The sequence below is a fragment of the Conger conger genome, chromosome 3, assembly GCF_963514075.1.
Source record: "Conger conger chromosome 3, fConCon1.1, whole genome shotgun sequence".
Classification (NCBI taxonomy): Eukaryota; Metazoa; Chordata; class Actinopteri; order Anguilliformes; family Congridae; genus Conger; species Conger conger.
The window spans coordinates 21,909,224-21,924,470 of NC_083762.1; the positions used below are offsets into that span (position 1 = coordinate 21,909,224).

Genomic DNA, 15,247 nt, shown 5'->3' on the forward strand with positions numbered 1-15,247 from the left:
GCCCTGCAGACACTGCAGCCCTCCAGGTCTTGGACCGAGTAGCCCTGCAGACACTGTAGCCCTCCAGGTCTTATACTGAGTAGCCCTGCAGACACTATAGCCCTCCAGGTCTTGGACCGAGTAGCCCTGCAGACACTGTAGCCCTCCAGGTCTTAGACCGAGTAGCCCTGCAGACACTGTAGCCCTCCAGGTCTTAGACCGAGTAGCCCTGCAGACACTGTAGCCCTCCAGGTCTCGGACCGAGTAGCCCTGCAGACACTGTAGCCCTCCAGGTCTACGACTGAGTAGCCCTGCAGACACTGTAGCCCTCCAGGTCTTAGACCGAGTAGCCCTGCAGACACTGTAGTCCTCCAGGTCTTGGAACGAGTAGCCCTGCAGACACTGTAGCCCTCCAGGTCTTAGACTAAGTAGCCCTGCAGACACTGTAGCCCTCCAGGTCTTGGAACAAGTAGCCCTGCAGACACTGTAGCCCTCCAGGTCTCGGACCGAGTAGCCCTGCAGACACTGTAGCCCTCCAGGTCTTAGACCGAGTAGCCCTGCAGACACTGTAGTCCTCCAGGTCTTAGACTGAGTAGCCCTGCAGACACTGTAGCCCTCCAGGTCTTGGAACGAGTAGCCCTGCAGACACTGTAGCCCTCCAGGTCTTGGAACGAGTAGCCCTGCAGACACTGTAGCCCTCCAGGTCTCGGACCGAGTAGCCCTGCAGACACTGTAGCCCTCCAGGTCTTAGACCGAGTAGCCCTGCAGACACTGTAGTCCTCCAGGTCTTAGACTGAGTAGCCCTGCAGACACTGTAGCCCTCCAGGTCTTGGAACGAGTAGCCCTGCCGACACTGTAGCCCTCCAGGTCTTCGGCCGAGTGTGCCAGCAGACACCGCGGACCCGTTGGGTTGAGTAGCATAGCGTAGCGTAAGCCCATGAATCAGCCCTGTTTCAGTGCTTCTGCTTTGAGGCTCAGAGCTGTCTTCTCCTCTCCCATCGCACTCTTTTACTTTTATCTGACTCCCACACCTTTTTTCGCCGAATCTCTGTGAGTTATTGTAGCGAACGTAATGGGCCTATTACTGGCCTGGGAAAAGTGGCAAGCACATAATGAAGACTAATGGGAAGCCAGAGCTGAGCAGCCGTTATCATAGATGGCGAGATGGCATCCGCTCCACAAAAGAAGGAGAGACGGCGCGACCTTCAGGAGGTCAGGGCGTGACAGGGGGCTCTGTGCGCCTGGCTCTCGGCGACGTGCGTTCCCTCTAGTCTCCGCTGCACGTGTATTTTCCGATCGGAGCGTCGCTCTTGAATATCATTAGCATTTTTTCTCACACCGTGGGGTTTCTGCTGCCAGAATATAATTGTATGTTGACCCAGCGTTTCAATACAGGTTCACATTTATTTGCATAAAATTATGGAAATCCAGGGAAGGGGTTAGTGAAGGTCAGATTTATTTATGAAGTTGTTTTTTGTTAAGTAATTATTCATTCACTCGGTTTTGTGTGTTTCTATTTTTGATTCTTTGTGTTTCATCATAGAAAAGTGGAAGTAATAGAGAATTAATGGTGAATTGTATCCATTTAAATTACATTTGTATTTGACATTTAAAATATGTTTGCAGGTTTTCCATACTGCATAGGTGTGGCACCAGTTGAAATTAGAGTGTATAGTGAATTTAGGATGATTCCATGGGCTCTGACGGTAAAAGGTGGTGTAATGGTTTGGTGGGGCCCAATGTGATGTCTTTTAATAGGGCCTAAAATCTGTGGTGGCGCCCCTGCTGAACTGGATATCATTGTGTAAAAAGAGTTTTGGGCTGTTCAGAGAACAGCGGCGTTTGGCGGCCTTTGTTCAGCAGACCGCTGTGCATATCCGGGGGAGTGAATCCATCCGGTAAATAAAGGAGATGCATGGCGGTGGTTTATTTGTCATTTTCTTCACACTTTATAGAGAAGCTACTGAGGCACTTTATTGATCAATTAAAATATTCACTTGTGGGAGAACAAACATAACAGAGATGAATTAATGGTTTACAGCCTTGGTTTTATTCCTTTTATCATCATAGGAATAAAAAGGTATAAAAGGACTGTTGGTGGTTGCTTGCATTCAAGCTGGCCAGTCTGCATTTCAGAGAGAAGTGCTGGTCATTCTTTTGTTAGAAGAAAAATGTGTGATTTTATTAATTAAATGCGTGGAATTTTAGTTAGCCTAGACTGTACATCAATGGGATCTGGAGATGGATAAGCCTCTACTACGAAACTAATGATGGAGTAATGGTTTAAAGATCACATTGGGCTGGCATAGCTGAATTGCACAGGAGAGCTCCATAGATGGCCCATATTGTAAGACTGGTCAGTTTCCATAGCTGGGGACCGCTTTTGTACAAGTACTGATTGCTGCTCTCTTGGAAACCCACAGCAGACCGACTGACTATTAGATAAAGTGTGTGTAATAATTTGTAATTTAGTTGACACTATTATCCAAAGTGACTTACGGTTGATTAAACTAAGTAGGTGACAATCCCTCCTAGAGCTTTGCTCAAGGGCCCAACAGCTGTGCGGATCTTATCGTGGCTACATCAGGGCTTGAGCCACCAACCTTCATGGTCCCAGTCATGTACCTTGTACATGTACGTGTACTAGGCTACAGGCTGCCCCAAAGTTCAATGTTTAGGGATTGTTTTCAGTCAGACTGCAATGTGATTTTTTCTAACTTCAGTACTAACCCAGGTTTAATGTGTCCTCTCACTTGCAGTCATAAACTGCTGATGCATGTAAGAAATGGAGAGCCTCTTATCTGTGACACTGAAAAGTCAATGACAAATGAATTATAACTGGACTGAATCTGCCCCCTACACTTAAACCATTTTTGTCTTTTGTATCTGTCTTTCATAATTTAGACTTGACATTATGAGTAGTTGTCACTGGTTTATCTCTGTGACCTGCATGCATTTAGTTGTATTTCTACTGTTATCCTCCAGGGGTCCCCGTAAGCATGTGGAAGGCTTAATCGAGTCATTAATCAGTTGCCAATTGTGGATGGCATTAAAGAATGTGTAGAGTATTTTAATGTTGATTTAAAAAAATGTGGTTACAATTGATTCAAACAATACAAATAATATGATAAAAGCATATTATGATATCCCAAAAACTTGCTAAATTCAAAATGTGAGCACTGTGGAGCACTTACATCACAGTGCTCAAATGTGGCACAACTATTTTATTGTGGCAATGGATTTTTTTAAAATGTAAAATGCTTGACACAAGAAATATTAGGACTCTGGTTAAAGACCAAGGTTCTTCTCTGTCAATAAAACTCTGAACAATGTAAAACCACAAGGGGCAGATGTTATTCTACTGCAATGTCTCATTCAAAGTAGTACTTATTTTCCCCAGAAATGTGGAAATGGAGATCATGTGATCAATTAGAAACAGCATTTTGACCCAACCTTTGTTAAATTTAGCATTTGTAATATATCTTTCGCACATGCTATTTATTTATGTATTTAAAATAGGTGAGGCAAGCATTACAGAACTGCTTCAATATTTATATTTACCATGCTTTGAACTAAAACGTGCAAAATGTTTTATGTCCCATAAAAAAAATCCAACTGACTTTGCCATGCAAGAGTTGCCTGCAAACCTCACTGTCAGTCATCGTCTTTGCTTAATTAGCAGTAATTACTTTACCAATGTAGATGATTTGGTGGTGCAGTCGGGATAATTGTTTGACAGTTGGTTTGACAAAAAGGCTATCGACCTTATGTTGGCTCAGGACTGAAGTACATGTGACAAAACAAGCAGGGACGAAACTGGTAGCCCTAATTACAGAAAACACTGCAACTGCAGCCTTTTTTCCCCCAGTAAGACACGTCGTTCTCATAGCACTATGCCTGAAACGTGCGCTGTTATATTTAGCCGAGCATCGTGGCCATTGTGTGCATACTGCTTCCCTTGAAAGACGGTGTTTTCACAGCGCTCGTTAGGGAAGTATCAGTGACCGCGCTTTAACCCTCCTGGTTACCATGTCTACACTGAGAGACGCTAAAGCTTCAAGTGATTAAGCAGCAGGTGCTGAATTTTTCATGAGAAAAAAACATCTTTATGAGAAGCAAGCTTCTCGCCTCATTTGTGGAGCAAAACACAGGGTTTTGAGGCTTTAATAGAATACAAAATGAAACCCAGTTAATGTTAGTAATGTTTTAAGTGACACGTGTAGGGGACATACATTCCTTTTTCACTTGTTTACGTTTTAAGTATTTGCAATTTAAGGGGTAATTTTACTGTAACTTCCTTTGCTATTTTGACAGGTGTTTATTTTCTTATGAGCCACATAGAGAAACAGTATAATTAATGGTGAGAAAAAATTGAGGTCAATACACAAACCAAACCATTTGATTTCAGTTGAACTGAAATAACGGCCAAAGTGAAACGTTATCAACCACAAAGCTCTACAGGTGTTTTTGAGTCCAGTTATTTCTGGTGCAAGTATCTAGCTGTGGTATACTGTTAGTGGAATAAGCCATTTCAGACTGTGCAGTCAAAATAACCACTTCAAGGCTTTGCTTTGACCGAATCACACCTCCCTGCTGTGGTTTATTTCTGTGTTGTGTGTTGAGGGCTTTGAAGCCAAATAAAGCTAGCTGCCTACCTGTCTGAAAGAGCAGGGATGAAGGACCGTACAGTAAGTGCAAAAGAGAGAAAAACACCTACCTTCACTCTTAGCTTTGTCTTTATTGCCTTTATATGCAGTGTCATCACACCAAGACTTAGGTATGTCTGCGCAACACTTTTTCACAACTTATATGCTGTTTGCTGGAGTCTGCCAGCAGTTTCTGGCCAAGGGGAAACTTTATTAATTGGATTTTCAGAGTGCCCGGATAAGGTCAGCTTTGAGTTGAAGAAGTGAGCAGCTGTGACTTCACCAGCATTGTCACAAACTGAAGGGTGTTTGCATGTCAAGGAAGGGAGGTGAACGTAAGGTCGGTTACTGCAATGACTAATCAGTAATGGAGGAGACACACAGTAGCATACAGCAAGGTAGAAATGTAGTGTTACTAGCCTAACAAGAGGGAGTCCATATTCAAATATTGTGGCTCTTGTCGTTTAGCAAGGTGTATCATCCAGTCAATTAATGTATTATTGAAATTAGGTCAGAACATTGTACTACACATTTGTAAACATGTCATCATTACAGTACATTTACAGTATAGCACTTTCAAGAGGGAGATAGAGAATGTTGCGTCATAAGAAAGCAATTGAGTTGGTGGATATATATACATAGTTTAAGCTTCATCATTGGCAGTGCTAGTCAGCTCATGGAACATTTTCAGAGTTCAGCAAAAGGTGAGTCAGGGTGCAGTTTAAATAGGTGTGTTTTCCGTCTGGGGCAGCAGATGGGTCCTCATTGTTACCAAAATAGACTTACTGGATTTCAGTTCACCTCTGTTGTAGCGCTTAAATAGTGTTTGATTTTTTACCCAGATGTTTATTTTAAAAAATGCCAATCTTGGCTAGCTTCCATTGAGCCCACATGAACAGTGTCATTGTGCAGCTACTGTTTGAGTGACTTAGAACAGCCAGTTCTAATTGGTTCAGTTGTTCCGCACCTGATGCGAATTTAATTAGCCATAGTATAAAATCAGGGATGGGTGGCGGGTAATAAATCATTGTTTTTGCTCGTAAAGAAAGCCACAGGGCAGGACTATGAGCACTTTTTGGTGGCACTTGTTTGAAGTAATTTCTTCATGAAATAACGGTTTGGACAGAAAACCCCATTAATCTATTTCTCTGAAGCCTTTGGAACATTTTTAATGTGAGAAGTGTTGGATAATGGTAGCCTCTGCAAAACAAACAAACACACAAACAAAAACAATATCATTGTTACATATGATAGTACCCATCCCATTTAAAATTACAATCGCCTGGACTCACTCCACATCCATCACTTTGACTTGCAAATAAATGCAAGTGTTTATGTTTTATTTATTTGGGGAATTCAGGAACGTAGACTCACAGTGTTCCAAACCACAAGTTAGCTCAGTGCACAGTGCAACTTTCATGATGAATAAATAAGAAATTACATCAAGATCAGCTTTGGTTTTTGTGCGTGTAAAGTCTAATTCCTTCCATTTTCGTACGTTCACCATTCACATTTTTATCGTGAGCTAACACGGTCTACCGAACTCTGGGAAATTGTGTTATTTGCCACTATTTACCTGTGTTCTGTTCGGAACACTGTGAGCCGACGTTAATCTCCTAGCACAAGGATCTGTGAAGGGTTGTAATAATAATAATAACTTGTTATTTATCGGATGCTTTTATCCAATGCGACTTACAGTTGATTAGACTAAGCAGGGGCAAACCCCCCTGGAGCAATGTGCTCAAGGGCCCAACTGCTGGACTGATCTTATCGTGGCCACACTCGAGCTTGAACCACCAACCTTTCAAGTCACAGTCAAGCACCTTGACCGTTAGGCTACAGGCTGGATTATGCTTCACGTCAAAGTTTGCGGACAAATATCGGCAGAATCCAGACAAGAATGCATGGTGATACTGTTCATCAGGCGCTGTGTCCTTGCAGACTCCTGCCCGGTCCTGTGCAGTGGGAACGGGGAGTACGATAAGGGCCACTGCGTGTGCCACCCGGGCTGGAAGGGCCCGGAGTGCGACCTCCAGGAGGACCAGTGCATGGACCCCACCTGCTCCAACCACGGGACCTGCATCCAGGGCATCTGCATGTGCAGCCCGGCCTACAAGGGCAACAACTGCGAGCAAGGCAAGGCCTCGCCTCCCCCGCCCTGCACACACCCCTTCCCCTCACGAAACCACAGAGCCGTTTCACACCCTCAACTGACTTCCTCAGCTGCGCTTCCTTCACCCTCTCCTATCTGCGCTCCTCTCTGCGTGCGCTCACAAACACAGTCTCTCGCCGTTTGGCTGACTCCTGATTAATACCCACCACTGCTCTCCAAACATGTTTTTTTTCCCCTTTTATAAAGACGGAGGTTAAAAAAAAATCATTCAGTGTCGCACTTATTTAATCAGCATTCTGTTAATGGGTACACAGTAGCTGATCCGCCACACAAAGCTCTCTCTCATTTGAATACAGTTTATATTTAAAAACCCTTGCTTTTCAGCTGGGGGATGTTATTAGGTTTCAAGCACTGGAATTGATTGAGTGTCAATAGGTGGGTGTATCCAGTGGGATAAATGATGGCATGGCTGAAATCAATATTCTCCGAACAGCCCTGGGCCAATGAGCCTGAGATTCTTTGATAAAAGCAGAGAGTCATGATAATACCATCTAATTTTTAACAAAGAAGCTATTTTGGAGTTTCCAAATGTATGGGGATGAGTTTAAGTGCATGGAAATTATGTGTGATTAACTATCCTGAAAAATGGATTGTGTTGTGGCTTGTTAATTCTTTGATGAGTGCTGAGTTGCAGTGGGCAGCAGTTTCATACCCCAGTAGCTGTTATGCTAGTTTATATCACAATGCAACAACACATCATTTATGAGATGCATGAGACTGCCTTTATTAACTTTAAAAATGGTTTAGGCAAAGATACAATAGTCCCCCAAAACCATGAGCCAGCACTTAGAATAATTTGGACTGTTTCCTTTGGGGAAAAAACACCATTATTTAATATTTATATTTTAGTTGGGTTTTAGTGGATTACAGACTTCTGAAAGAAGCATTCATTTGGATATGACTGTCACACATGCATTCTTGAGGTCATAATTTGCTATTTAGGGGGAAAAACAAATCAACACTGCAAAAACAGATGAAAAAAGGAAAAAGGACAACAGTACAGATAATGTTATTTTGGTCTGTACTCTCCCTGCCTCTAAAGGACACATGACAGGAAAACAGGTCAATTACAATTGTGTCAATTACAGTTTCCTTTTTTTTAAATCGAAGCTAAAGGTGCAATAGGTAAGATTTTTGTGTTAAAATATTGCTGCAAGACCATTGTAAATCCCGTCCTTTCATTGAAAAAGGCTCACTGACATGTTGACTCACCCTCTGCCTGTGTTAATAATCCTTAAATTTGCATTTCAAAATACACACTTGATGGAGCAAAACTGTACCAAAACATTGTACAGCTGTACAATAATTCAAGCTCATTGGTTGAAAATTGATTTTAATTGCCATAGCCAATGGCATTTGGGGGTTTCAACGTCAGCGCATTCACAGAGAAGGGGGAGGGATAAACAGTGTTGTGGTTTGAGGGTGTTTGCTGCTGCAATTCCTCTCTTGACCATTAAGTCCAAAATTGCCTGTACCTTTAAGACAATGTAATGCGATCGAAATGTGTAGCAAATGCTCTATGATGTAATATAATGTCATATAATTTCTTAAATGTAAAACGTACTGTGTTTGAGTGATGACTGTGTCCCTCCCCTCAGTGGACTGCCTGGACCCTCAGTGCGCAGGCCACGGCGTGTGTGTGAAGGGAGAGTGTCTGTGCTCGCCGGGCTGGGGTGGCGACGGTTGTGACACGGCCCTGCCGGCCTGTCAGGAGCAGTGCTCCGGACACGGCACATACCTGCCCGACACCGGCACCTGCACCTGTGAGCCCAGCTGGACCGGCTCTGACTGCTACATCGGTGAGCTCCCCGTCCACTAAAACTCTACCATACAGAACCACATAGTACTCTCCTTTACTTTCTGTCAACTGTTGAGAGTTGATAGTGTATTAATACCAATTATACATTGGTTACATTACATTATTGGCATTTGCCAGACGCTCTTATCCAGAGCGACGTAGAGTTGATTAGCTGGAGACAATCCTCCCCTGTAGCAATGCAGGGTTAAGGGCCTTGCTCAAGGGCCCAACAGCTGTGCGGATCTTATTGCTGCTGCACCGGGATTCAAACCACTGACCTTGCCTGTCCCAGTCAGTTATAGGGCCCGTTGTAATAATTTAATGAAACATTTTTGATGTGGAATTTTGAAATTGTATAACTGTCATACTGGGCATCCTTATGCAGCGTGGTTAGCTCAGCTAGTTCGCTAGTAAGCATGGTGAAGTGCAGGGAAAGCGAAGTGAAGTCGTCTTTAGCTGACTGGTAACGCGTTTTTTCAACAAATATTTGGACGAGTGAGAGGCCCAAATCCTACCTCGGACTCTAGCAATTTCTCACCCGTTAGACTTACATCAATGAATACATAATTACAGTACATTACATCTGGTCTATGTATGTTCGCTCTAGCACTTGGAACCATACTTCCCTCTAGGGTTTTCAGTGCACTTGTCCCTGGTTATGTTTTGCACTTTATTGTACGTCGCTCTGGATAAGCCAAATGACTGTAATGTAATGGAACTATCAAACTGTGGAAACTATGAAACTATTGTTCCAATGGCAAAAACTGTGGTTGCCACTATTTCTAACCAGCTAGTGAGTAATTTCAACAGTTTGTTAGACTACGTGCTCTTGTTGTTACCACAGTGGTCTGGATATTTGTGTTCCCTGACTGCATCAATGCTGAAGTAAAGCCGGGATCTAGTCTGTGGTTTCTGTACTTCCTGGCTGTCACATTAGATTAGAACAAAAAAGGAACTGCTATACAACTGGTGGAAAGAAAATAGTACTTCTACAATCTCTAATCACTCTAATGTTCAGAATACACCATCCATTTCCCCCATCCCATATGGGGAACAGTACTGTGGTTTCATGCAAATGAATGCAAATGTCTGCCTGTGAAACAGTAAGGCTTATTTGCAAATTAATGAAATTACTCAGTGCAAACGGATTTTCTGCCTCTTCAAGAGGCCCCATCACTTTGCACAGAGCAGATTCTACCAGATGTAAATGACTTATCAACACATTTGCATCAAACCGTTCACTCTTATATGAAATGCATACTGTTCCAAGTCGTCTTTATTTATTTATGTTTTTACTGGCCGCCATGTAAAGCAAAATCATAGAGAGGACTGTAAGCCTATCAAGATCGGCTACAACGATGATGCAGCAACAGAAGCTTGTGATGTAAGGAGTAACTGGCATTGGGTGATGGGTTTGCATCCTGCACGGCTGGAACAACCTTTTGCTTTGAAGCCCACTGAATGAGAGTGTGTAATGAAAAGATGATTAATTTGCTGAGAAAGTATAATCATCTCTGTCTATGGAGCCAAAGTGTGAGCCTCTACCCAAATGGTTATGATGTGTCTGCATGACTGGGTTATGATTTTTGACTGACATATACTACAATTACAAAGTAATAACAATACTCATTATGTGTGTGCTTACTGAAGGTTTTATTTGTGTATTTAGTTCCATAGAGCTACAGTATGAACATAGAAGTAGAGAAAAAGAACATATAAATATTGCTTGTGGGTGATAAAGCATGCAAAATTTGTTATTGATCAACATTGTTATTGCAAGTGTCTATATTTACCTTTAGCAACATGCATGGGGGCTAAAACAGAAAGGTTTCAGGTCTATGGGGAATAGCTTTCCCATATACTACTTAAGGAAAGTACTGATCTTGCAAAATATTTTCTCTGTCAGATATTCAGGAGATATATGACTTCCTGTTCTGCTAAATGAACAAAAAAAACAGCGCCCTTTTAAGCCAGATTGGAGTGTAAAAATCAACATCTGCTGAGGTTGCGCATGTTACAAGAACATTTTATGAGTGTTTATATACAATTACCTTCATCCAGGGTGACTTACAGTATACAATCAGGTCCATAAATATTGGGACATCGACACAATCCTCCTCTTTTTGGCTCTATACACCACCACAATGGATTTGAAATGAGATGAGATGAGAGCAAGATATGCTTTAACTGCAGACTTTCAACTTCAATTTGAGGGTATTTACATCCAAATCAGGTGAACGGTGTAGGAATTACAACAGTTTATATATGTGCCTCCCACTTTTTAAGGGACCAAAAGTAATGGGACAAACTAACAATCATAAATCAAACTTTCACTTTTTAATACTTGGTTGCAAATCCTTTGCAGTCAATTACAGCCTGAAGTCTGGAACGCATAGACATCACCAGACGCTGGGTTTCATCCCTATATTTATGGACCTGACTGTATATGGTGTATGATAATCAGTGTCTCTGGATAAACTCTGGATAAGGACATCTTGAACTAATCTAATATAAATATAAAATCTATTACAGCATAAACAGCAGCAGTTGAAAGCGAAATCCTATAGAAAAGAGGGTGTTGCTTCAGCTATGAAGACTGACAGCACAGATATAGCTGCACTGACAATGTATCTGCTCAAGAAATCAATATTATCCACAATACGTGTGTGTGTGTATGTGTGCCTGTGTGTGTGTGTTAGTGTGTCTGTACATGCGCGTGTGCATGCTTGTATGTGTGTGCGTGTGTGGGTGTGTATGTGTGTGTATGTTTGTGTGTGTGTATCTGTGTCTGTACATGCGCGTGTGCATGCATGTATGTGTGTACGTGTGTGGATGTGTATGTGGGTGAGTGTGTGAGTATTTCTGTGTCTGTACGTGCATGTGTGTGCGTGCATGTATGTGTGTGCGTGTGTGTGGGTGTGATTTTTAAAGTCGGTTATTTGTTTTCGTGAAACAGCATTGGCTGAGTCAGACATGTACAAAATCTCACAAATCCAATTCAAGTGCTAAACAGCAGGGCTCTTTGTTTGCTAATGACTGGGGAGGTGAACACACAGATAAATCATTAATGTGCCCATTTACCTCCTCCTCTCTCTCTCTCTCCATCTCTCTCTCATATTTCTGGAACTAAATACAATAGCTCATAAAGTATTGAACGAAAGGTCTAGCACAGAGAATCCTTGCAATGCAAATTAATCAATCAATGTTTTTTACCCTAAAGCAGTACTTGGGCTTCTTTAGAGTGTGCTGCTACCTCAGTCAGAGACACATTTGAATGCATGGAGGTGATTAGTGAGTCAGAATGAAAAATGCAATTACAAGTAATAGCAATGCTTGTCAGAAAAACTACTGCCTTGGACCTGCAGGAGTACCGTACCTTTGTTAGATTTGTGAACGATCATAAGTCAACAGTGAGAAGAAATTCATAATTTAATAAAGGAATCTAAATAGAATGTTCATGAATGAAAATTAAATTGTAATATTCATACTTAACATGAATAACAATCAGTTACTGTGAAAGGATTAATATATACCATATTCATGTATTATAGAAAAGTACTAGGTAGTTCAAGTTTGGGCGTGTCATAATGAATTCAAATGCATCATAATGCTAGTTAGCGATTTCAAATCTTTTCTCAACAAACGGTGCCACCATCTTGATGGAGTTTTAAATTGAACTGAATGTGCCTCTTCCATTTCCCCCATTTACTACCCTTTTAACGGCCAGCTGTGCTTCCAGCGTGCACAGAAGGAGAACTGCAGCTGAAGCATGCTCACTCTCTTAATGCACTCACCTCTAAACCAATGCATTTTCACACCCTATTAATCACACAGTAATACAGATAGAGAGAGGAGAGGTCTACCTCTCTCTGGTGACATTTGGTGGTGGACACAAAGATGAAAGTAACTAGCTCAGTGGCCACCAGCGGGACCTTGGCTGACTTAGCCTGTCTTCGCCCTGTTACAATACAAGCTCAGTGGTGTCCAGCCTCTTCTGGATCCATCTAATGTGGCTCCATTGGTTGGAGGCTGTGACTGTAGGCCTCAGCCTGTATCTTTATGGACCAAGCCACTCCTTAAAAAATATGTTTTGTCAGAAGAATGAGGCAAATGGGTTTTTGAATATCAAAATGTCACTTGAAGCGGGATCATAGGCTCATTACTGCACTTAATTTAGGAACCTCGTACTCAAGTGACATAGTCATTAATTATGCTTTAGATAATTTAAAAGATCTTGATTAATATTGCATGTGAAAAATTAGTATCCATGTGCTAATTAAAACGAGAAGCCTTGGGACTAACAGATCTCAATCAAAAAACCCTTGTAAATATGAAAACAGTTTTAAAAGACGTTGTCGTGGTTGCGCACGGTTGTGTTGAATGAGGCCACCCTTGTGGTGTACCTTGCCAATCCAACTGTTTATCTGAGCAGAACGTCTGGCCGGCACCATAGGGTGCCACTGTGAAATGAATAAACCATCAGCCCCGGCAATGGACCACACTGATGGACTGTGCTCAGATATTTAAACGGCATTGTAATTAATAACGTAAAGCGATTAATGCTTGTTGATCTACGTACGCCAGACAAAGGGTAGAAAATAAATGGGGGGAAAAAGTCAATTATATGTATTTTTGGAATGGCAATCTGTTTCCATACTTGGACCCCGCTGGAAAACCTGTGGTTTCAATTAAACAGGGCTGTCCATAAGCTCAGGCTGGAATGAGACAAATCCTCGGTGGAGAAATGGTTCCTCTCCAATCTCATAAAACATAAAAAGGCTCAGTGCCATTATCCTCGCAAGGGGAGGGTATGCATAGTACAAAAAACAAGTGCCACTTTGTTCTTGTTGGAAATACATTTATCGTGTAAAAAATATGTAATTTTGGACAATTCCATTGAACCAAAGTAAAATATATACCGCATGTTGACGAATTGCAGTATAGCCAGGCCATGTATTTTTTATTTTGACTGTCATACATTTGGATGCATCTTTTCATGGAAATTCAAACCAGAAATCCTTACATTCAGAGGAATGCAGCAATGGGATTCTAAGGGAGCCATGAAAACCCTTGCAATTTTAATATAGTTATTAAAGGCAATGTATATTCAAATTGAATTTTTTATTTTTGCCCTGCATATGGGTAAGTAGACTTTGTGTGCGACGAGCATTTTCCTCTCTCTGCTGATTTGGTGCTCTAGGGCAGGAAGAACTTTCAATTTTTATGGAAATTATTCATTGTGTAATGTTAAAAATGACAGTATTAAAAACATTGAATGGAACTGAACTGGAGCGCATGCACCTGCAAGCACACAACTAGGCTCTAAATACACGGCTCAGAAATTAATAGAAAATTTTCCTTTTCATATGGATTATTAGCTTTTTAGCTTTTCTCTCTCTTATGTATAGGCTTATGTGGTAGTAAAATAGAAAGAAAAAAACTATTTTAATATTCCTTTAATGTTTTTTTTAATCTCATCTGGCCTTTGAAGTTAGAAGAGAAAGAGGACCTTAGGTGATGATAATTCTTTCAGAAGTTAATGATATAATAGGATCTCTTCTTTATGGAACATTAAATGACTGCTTTTCATTCACTGTATTAAACCACTTAAAATGTGATTCCAAAAGTAATTGGACAGTTGGATCCGCAGATATTTCTGATTAGCCTGGTGTATTTAATCATTGCTTAGTGCAGGTATAAGAAAGCTTTGAGGATCTACATTTAGTATCAATTCTAGGCTTTTGATGGTATGGAGTCTGTTACTAGCGTATGAGGCCCAGAGTTGTGCCAATGAAAGTTAAGGAAGCCGTTATGGGGCTGAGAAATAAGAAAAACACAGTCAGAGACAGGCCCAGAGACATAGGCCCAACAACAGGTTTACTGAAACTAACTGTTTGGAACATCATGTGTATATACACTCAGTAAGCACTTTATTAGGTAGTTATTAAACTTATTTTTTAGAGTTATTAGTCTTCTGCCGCTGTAGCCTATGTACATAGAGGTTTGACCTGTTGTGTGTTCAGAGATGCTCTTCTGTATACCACTATTGTGTTGTGTGGTTATTTGCGTTACTTTCACTTTCCTGTCCAATCTGGCCCTTTTCCTCTGACCTCTCTCATTAACAACACATTTTTGCCAGTAGAACTGCTGCTCACTGGATGTTTTTTGTTTTTCGCTCCATTCTCTGCAATTTCGAGAGACTGTTGTGTGTGAAAATGTTTCTGAAACACTCAAACCACCATTTCTGGCATGAACAATCATTCCCCGGTCACTTAGATCACATTTCTTCCCCATTCTGACATTTGGTCTGAACCACAACTGAACCTCTTGAACACGTGATTGTGTGAATTGGAATTAATGTAATTTACTTGAAGCTCTAATTCCATTTTAAACTATAATTTCCATTCATAGTGGAAGTACAATTAAATGATTTTGGTTTGGTGTGAAAGAAAATATATTTTGTGAATTTTTCCAAATGTGAGTATGTTTGCCCTCAAAGTTTAGTTAATTTGATAGATGTGAAAGCATTTCTAAAACTGAGCGTGGAACAAAGAACTACGCCGATGTCTGTTGAACAAGGTCTCAGGTAGACATCACCCAATCTGCGTGAGTCAGCTCCTATTCCAGGAAGTAAGCGGGTGGATGCATGTG

General features: G+C 41.4%; 1 protein-coding gene across 1 annotated transcript in view; it reads left to right on the forward strand.

Annotated features, from left to right (window-relative positions):
• LOC133124624 (teneurin-1-like) overlaps nt 1–15,247 on the forward strand; it is a 217,602-nt gene that overhangs the window by 131,100 nt on the left and 71,255 nt on the right. Inside the window, exons 10-11 of the mRNA XM_061235984.1 lie at nt 6,567–6,761; nt 8,397–8,597. Coding sequence (XP_061091968.1) covers nt 6,567–6,761; nt 8,397–8,597 — 396 coding nt within the window. The remainder of the gene's footprint in view (nt 1–6,566; nt 6,762–8,396; nt 8,598–15,247) is intronic.